Source organism: Dipteris shenzhenensis, chromosome 2 (genome assembly GCF_047967505.1).
Source record: "Dipteris shenzhenensis isolate YYH24624 ecotype China chromosome 2, Dip_SZ_1.0, whole genome shotgun sequence".
Taxonomy (NCBI): domain Eukaryota; kingdom Viridiplantae; phylum Streptophyta; class Polypodiopsida; order Gleicheniales; family Dipteridaceae; genus Dipteris; species Dipteris shenzhenensis.
In genome coordinates this window covers 54,367,187-54,374,814 of record NC_141597.1, presented here as the reverse complement: position 1 = coordinate 54,374,814, position 7,628 = coordinate 54,367,187, and the positions used below count along the sequence as shown (strand labels likewise).

Below are 7,628 nucleotides of genomic sequence, written 5' to 3'. Positions count from 1 at the left end.
ATACAAAGATATAGAGGCCATCACCTTGAAGCACCAAGCATGTCAAGGAAGTTTTCGAATGAGTGATACGGTTCAGACATCATAGTCACCAAGGTGGGCTGATTTGGCAACAAATTAGTTTGATCCTGGTGGAAGCACTCATCACCGAGTAGAAGTCACTTCTAAGGCTTGGTGCACATGCACAAAAAAATGCCCAGTTTTTCTAGAATGTCATTTGGTTCGCACGCTAAAATATTGAAGGAGCGTCAAGCATTTAATCGAGGAGTGCAATACATCTTTGAATATTTGTGCAGGGAGAGTTGGGCACCTTGGATTGGCTTGCCCATCAAGACCTGACGAGCATTGAAGGAAGTTCAGCTCAACATTAGTGCCACATGCCAGATTTTACATCCTCCAAAAATGGAGGTGCCAATCTGGACACCAAAGGCGTTTCAATTTCGCCTTGAAAATAGTGCCAACCTCTAAAATGCTCAACCATCGAGTGCACGGGTTTGACTGAGGGTAACCCATGCTTAAGGGAAGGACACGAGTACACTATGTACAATCTATGACTTTTTTTTTGGTACACAAGTACACTACGTTCAAAGATATGACTTTTTGACCCTCTCTGAGTTGGAGTTTTCGTGCTTCGATCGGCTTGCAAGGTAATTCTCTCGTTCCAATTCTGTCCTCCCCTCCAAAGATTTCGAATTATTTGTATTGTTTCATCCCTTAGATCCCATTGTGCTTGTTTCTATCTTCCTTGGATTATTCTTCTTGCTCCTCAAGAAAAGAAATCACGCTTGCCTTTGCAGTTGATTTGGGCAGTTGCGTTCCGTTGCTACTTCGACAGTTAGTTGGTTTAGATGAATCTTTTAGCACGTTGACGTGATGGGATTCACGGGAGGAGCCCCCCTTACAAGTGCCATCTATGTTTGCAATCTTCCGCCGGGAACAGATGAGATCCTTTTGGCTGAGCATTTTGGCACCATTGGTGTACTAAAGGTGCGTTAGGTTTTGTAAACCTTACCTCGTCTAGCTTTGCAATGCGGGAGGGAGGGCTTTTTGTTTGACCATAGAGAAGCTTGGACTTTGTAAAAGCAGAACTTTTGTGCGAAGAGGACTCGGAAATCTGAGTTTGAACGAATGATGCGATGCGCTGTGAATCCCTCTGCGATTACTGAATTTGAATTCTTTTGTCATCGTTCTTTACAGAATCTCTCTAAAGTGGGTTTTTAAATACATATTGAGCTGAGCCGATGCTGTGACATGTTGAGTCCTTCACGCTTCTAGCATTACATCAGCTCATAGCGTTTACCGCTGCTGGTCCTTCTTGCCTACAGAAAGATAAGAGAACTGGGCGTCCAAAGATTTGGATCTACCGCGACAAAGTCACAAGTGAACCCAAGGGTGATGCAACCGTCACTTATGAGGATCCATGCGCAGCTGCTGCTGCAGTTGAATGGTTCAATAACAACGACTTTCATGGAAGCAAGATTAATGTTTTTATTGCGGAGACCAAAAGTAAGGAAGCAGTGGAGCCTGCAATTGCCAATATGGTTCCTGGGCAAATGGGCTGTGGTGCTGATCCCGAATTAGCAGATGATCTTAGTTTGGGAGCTCTCGGAGGAGGTGAAAACATAGATGGCAGCTGGGGTGGACCGGGAGGTGGTAGTGGAAGGGGCCGGGGAGAGCCAGGCGGGAAGGCTTGGCAACAGGAAGGAGACTGGTTGTGTCCAAATCCAAGGTCTGTGATGACTTTGGTGAGCAGCTCATTCAGGAACCCTTCATGGATAGTTTTGATACATCTGCTGTGTATTTTATTGCCTTCACTGCTGCAGGAATTGTCCTAGGCCATAGTGTGGATTATAATTTAGAAGTTGATGGTTGTGACAGTTTTTCAGAAGCAGGAATTTCTGCCGTGAATGGATGATGTGATACTTTTTGTTGAAGGTACAGTTCCTTGTTTTAATAATGTGCCTGGCAGCTGTTCCAACGTCAATTTTGCCTTTCGTGGAGTTTGCAATCGATGTGGCTCTGCTCGTCCTGCTGGCGCAAATGCTGGTGGGGGAGGAATGGGCGGAGGTCAAGGAAGAGGCCAAAGGGGTGGGGGTGAAGGAGGTGAGCGTGGAAGAGGACCTGGTGGTCCTCCTGGACTTTTTGGGCCTAACGACTGGACTTGTCCTATGTAAGTGCTGATGAAAAGTGACTTCTAATGGATTATGCATCCAGAATGCCTTTAAATATCCTTCTGTGACTTGATTTTCCTTTTGTTTATCTGCTGCTACCTGTCTTCATCTGGTTTGTCTCCACCCTCGGTTTTTGGTGGAGCATCATTCCTTCAGAGAAGGGCGATTTTGTTGTTTCTTGGGTACATTATATTGACTTCATTTTTTCAAAGCAATATGCGACACTGCATTTCTTTCTGCATTGCTTACTTATCATTGATTGCTCCAAAGCTTCATTTCGAGTCAAATTATAACTTGTAATATTTACACGTGTTGTGGCAGGTGTGCAAACATAAATTGGGCTAAGCGAAATAAGTGTAATATATGCAACACCACAAAACCTGGGCACAATGAAGGGGGAGTCAGGTAAATGTGCAAATGTCCAAGTTGAACTTTTAGCTACTCCAGCTAGTTTTATAAGGACATGCTCATGATAAACAAGGTGGGAATGGAGCTGATAGAAAGCAAGGCATTAGGCAGAGTATGGACTCTCCTTTCTGCTACTGTTTTAGTTATTTGTGGAAGCATGTGCTATTATGAGCTTGGAAGTTAACAGTGGCAGATGATTGTTTACAGAAAGAGTAATGTTCATTTGCTTGCTTATATCTATCTCACATAGTTGAATGTGCACGCATGGATGCAGATGCAGAGGTGTCTAAAGTCATGGATTTTTCATATACTAGCAGCATATGTTTGTGTACACATGCACACGCACACATGTTCGCTTTTGGCCTCTTCATTTCAAACATGCTCAAGTACTAGTAATCATAGATGCCCCACACGTAGCCTAGTTCTTATTGTAAATTTTGCCTTTGAATTTTCACGACTTGGCTGTCCTGAAAGGGGCTCTTATTTCAATAATGCTTCGTATGCATAAGACCTACTCGCTAATTCTTATGTGTGCACGCTCTGGGCTACTCACAGCAGAAGATTTACTGTAAATAACTGCGAATGGTTGAAAGATGTGAATGAGAGACATACTCGTCACCATCTTCAGGTGCAAATGCCAGAGAATGCAACCCTAATGCTAATCTGCAGCTTATTATAGAATTTGCCTAATGCCAACCTAATACTTCTGCTTATTATAAAATTGGCCTTCGAACTACTTGCTAATTCTTATGTGTGCACGCTCTGGGGTACTCACAGCGGAAGATTTGCATAAACTGAATGGAAATGCGGGAGAATGGTTGAGAGGACATGAATGAGAGAGGGACACACTCGTCACCATTGTGAGGTGCAAATGCCAGAGAATGCAACCCTGGTGCTAATCCACAGTGAAGGGTGGAAGTGCAAAGGACCTTCAACGCTCTTCAAACTTTCACCAAACAAGCCATAATCTACAGCAGAAAGCCAGCAAAGAAACGTCTGTGTATCAGCCATAAAAAATGGACTGCAATTGTAAGTTGTGCTCCAAAAATCAAGTGAAGTCAAGGCTGGAATACTACTGAAGATCTCCTCCTGCTCACTCTCTCTTTATATATCTCTAGATATAGGGTTTTTAGTTTAGTTAATATAGTCCGCTTGAATGTTGGGAGGCCATGTTGGTGCATATGTAGTAATCCATCGAAATATATATTTTCCACCAGCTTGGACCTGTAAAATGTTGAAGGGTGCTCAATGTGTCATCATCTTGGAAATAATATGCTGCTATTGCATCCCCTTCTTGAGGTGTCATCATCTTGGAAATAATATGCTGCTATTGCATCCCCTTCTTGAGGCCCACAGACATAGAGATCAGCTCATACGAGCACAGAGGAGAGCATAGGAGGGACTGCTACAGTCCAGCCAGAGCATGATCACAGATTTTTTCTCTAGTGACCTGAGCCAAGCACAGCAGGGGACTAGACGTAACACAGAGCCAGAGTGCACGACTCGATAGACCTGACCCTGGGTGGAGACTCACATGAGGACTGCAGACATATCTTCTCTTCTCGACATGGGGAGACAGACCATTGGAGTGACAATAGCACTTGTAAGACAGCGAACTACCTCACTAAGACTACAGATGAGGGATGGACCTGGATTGGCGGAGCATTAGCAGCAATCCATTACTGATTTTGTTCCTCGACGCGAGCCCTCACCAGAGCCAGAGCCACTGTTGGGACTTGGTCGAGATCCTCTTGTCTCTCCTTAGTTTCCGGTGGACTTGGACGGCATACATGGGTCCAGTCACTCGATTTTCCCCTCTTTGGGTTTTCCCTCTCTCGCGGCGACAGCACACTGTCTTTATGTTTTTCTCATCAGACATCAGCCGTAGGTATGGTGCCCGTTTAGTGGCCCCACCCTTAGCTTTCATTGTATCTGTTTTTTTCTCACCCCCTTTGGTCTTTTGTAGATGTTAATAAACTCTGTGTGTGTGTGTGTGCATTTTTTGTACTACCATTTTGCATTTTTAGCATTCTGCATTAGTGTGGATGCTCATTTTAGTAGCTCCACCCTCACAGCTTGTTTGTACCAGGATTTTCAGTCTCATAGACCCATCGGTCTTCTGAAGACTTTAATAAACTTTCTTTTCTTTCTCTCTTTCTTCCCTCCTGTTTGCTTGTTGAGCTCTCTTTACAAGAGATATCAGAGCTAGGGGAAGGGTAAGTGGCCATGCCCTCCATTTGAGTGACTACTCCGCTTTTGACCAAGATTAGTAGAGGTCCACGACTTTAGCAAAGAGGCTTGTGGTTTTTACTAAATTCAGTTTAGCTCGGTTCCATTTAGTTTAGTTCTGTTCAATTCAATCCAGTTCTGGCCTAAGTTCAATTTACAAATGCTTCACTTCCTTTAGTATAGAAATATTACAATGTCAATTATAATTGGAGCATGAGCTCCAGATGTGACGCTACCAAAGCAGATTTTGGTTGTGGGAAGTGCTGCCACGTGTAAGTTACCAACCATATAGAGAAAAGAACTTTCTAATAATGCTTAAAAACCAACTGTGCAAATCATTAATCACTCTTCAGAGTTCTTTGTATAGCCAATTGCGCTCATTCACACCTTATACCGTGTCACTATTTCTTTTTCCCATCCTCTTCTATAGATTACTCAAGTTAATCAATCATTGATATTACAGGCACAACTCTGGTGAGTATCAAAGTGTGCTTTCCTTACATTGATTTGCTTGATTAGCCTTGGGAAAAAAGCCTTAGGTCAGTTAAGGTTTCCTTGTGTGCGTGGTTATGTGTATGTGGAGGTCATCGCTACATCATGGTGGATGTCACCAGGTTGTAAATACTCCAAGTCAAAGTTCTAGTTGACCATTTATTTGATCATAGTTAAAGAGTTCTTTATTTATTTAATTATGTTCAAAAAGTTGTCTTTTACTGGTCAAAGTATTGACTCCGATCAAAGATACCTTCCACAGAGTATTATTTGCATGCAAAGCGCTAACCATTAATGGGTGCCATGGTTGTGCGCTTTAGTTACAGGTACCAAGAGGGTTTGAAGACCCAAGTAATATGGAGCTTAGCAAGCATCTAGGAGATCACCCGCGTGACCAAGTGCTTCAAAGACTCTAGAGTTGCCCTTAGGTGGCATGTAATTAGAAAATTAGTTTAGGAATAAGACAAGTGGCAATTTGCCAGAAAGGATGAGCTGTGAGTTTGTAAAAATGGTTTCATCGTTGAAGGTTTCATAGAGAGAGAGACAGATTGAAAGCTGAGCGTAGCAAAAGATTCTTCAGTGGGTTATATCTTTGCGCTGAAGTTTTGATAGGGCAGAAGGTTTCAGTTGACACAAGGCAAACTATTGCAAATAGGCCTGGGAAGCTCCTAAGAGATAGTGCCAACAAAGAAGATGCTATTCGTGAAACGTGGACCACAAGCCGGTGGTAGCGATAGATGTTGAAGAGTAGGAGCCAATTAAGAGGAGGCATGGAATGAGATCATTTAAAGACCAAGAACCAGTAGATACATTTCAGTTTTTCAATTCTTTTAAAGCTGAAAATTGGATTTGAGGAAAAAGTACTGTACTATGGGGTGAACACATTGAAGCAAATGCTGAAGGAAATGGCTTTCAAATGGAGGAGTTACGGCCCATTCAAAATTCAGCTTGAAGGAAGCTTGGCACAACAAGAAAACATTGAGGGAGCTAGAAAGCAAGGAAGAACCAGAAGGAAGCAAGTCTCTCACAAGGAAGCAATTTCATTCCTTGTGAGAGACTGCCTCCCCAAACCTCGACTCCCTATAAAATCAATGGTGCATGAAAGAGGTGTTTCTGGAGCTTAGCTCTTGAGGTTTTGCCAGTACTTATTCACTAATTCATTATGCTGTTGAAGACTTAATCTCTCTCTTTTTGCATGCTATCAGGCTAGGCAACATGAGTGTGCCTGCTCTTTTTCTTTCTATGCTATCCCAATTTTGTCTGATTGAATTGAAGACAGAGAGCTTCATGCAGTATATTTTCCTTTTCATGTGCTTGGATATTGTGCTATGTTGGCTGCTTTGCTATACGACAGCCAATGCTATATCAAAATGCAATACTTCAACATTGTGTTTACTCGTTAAAAATGGATGTAAGCTCTAACTTTGGAGTGTGAAATTCCCAGAGAAGGACGAGCTGGTGGATACAAAGAATTTGATGAAGCAGAGATTGAAGAAACTAAGCGGAGGCGTCGAGAAACTGAAGAGGTACATATATGACTCTGAAGTATGTGCTAAATTCCTATGCAGAACTGTTTGTAGGGATGCTGTTGATTGCATTTTCCCCCTAAGTGAGTTGCTGTTTTCCTGGTAATTTTGTCAGGATGATGGGGAGGTGTATGATGAGTTTGGAAATTTAAAGAAGAAATTTCGCATCAAAGTGAAGCAAGGAGAACAGAGCTCAAGTCTGCAAATTGCTCAGGGTACTGGAAAAGCTGGTTGGGATAAAGAAGAGCTCGGTGTGGTAGAACGTGACAAGGCGAGGGACAAGGGGAAGGACCGAAACAAAGAGTCTGATTGGGAGAGAAGAAGAGACGGAGATGGTCACAATGAATACAATGGTCATGATAAGGATGGTAGCTATGATAGGGCAAGGGGGAGAGATGGTGACCGTCATGTTCATGATAGAGAGAGGTTCTCTGACCATGATCGTGAGAACTATTGGGAAATAGAGAAAAGTAAAGAAAGGGATCAGGAACGGGAAAGAGATAAAGGGAGGGGAAAGGATAGAGATCATGGGGATAGAGACCGAGATAGAGACGGGAGATGGCCCAGAGAGAGAGAGCGTGGTAGAGACAGATTTCTGGACTAATTAATCTTTGAAAGTTGATTTTTGATTATGTCTGAACCAGATGGAATGGATAGTCTTTCACTTCAAAGTTACTTGAGATATGTTTTTTCTGGAGGACTGCTATATTGTGTCACCTACGTACGTGATGAGATCTTATGGCCTTCTAGTTCGTGTGCAGGTGGAAAGACGGGACGGCTACTGTCCCTGTACAAAACCTTCAGA

At 42.9% G+C, this 7,628-nt stretch overlaps 1 protein-coding gene across 1 annotated transcript; it reads left to right on the top strand.

The window, feature by feature from the left end:
• The first annotated feature begins 685 nt into the window (after positions 1–685).
• Positions 686–7,628, top strand: LOC147904990 (transcription initiation factor TFIID subunit 15-like). Its single transcript, XM_087396297.1, has 6 exons — positions 686–984; positions 1,323–1,726; positions 1,967–2,167; positions 2,490–2,573; positions 6,742–6,823; positions 6,939–7,628. Exons 1-6 carry the CDS (start codon positions 871–873, stop codon positions 7,425–7,427), a joined length of 1,374 nt encoding a protein of 457 aa, XP_087252423.1. The 5' UTR covers positions 686–870; the 3' UTR covers positions 7,428–7,628.

What these genes read in the sequence shown, in the direction of transcription:
- LOC147904990 (XM_087396297.1), top strand. Translation starts at nt 871, where the DNA reads ATGGGATTCACGGGAGGAGCCCCCCTTACAAGTGCCATCTATGTTTGC. An exon ending in GCACCATTGGTGTACTAAAG is followed by an intron (nt 985 to 1,322) that starts GTGCGTTAGGTT and finishes TCTTGCCTACAG; the next exon opens with AAAGATAAGAGAACTGGGCG. An exon ending in GGCGTCGAGAAACTGAAGAG is followed by an intron (nt 6,824 to 6,938) that starts GTACATATATGA and finishes TAATTTTGTCAG; the next exon opens with GATGATGGGGAGGTGTATGA.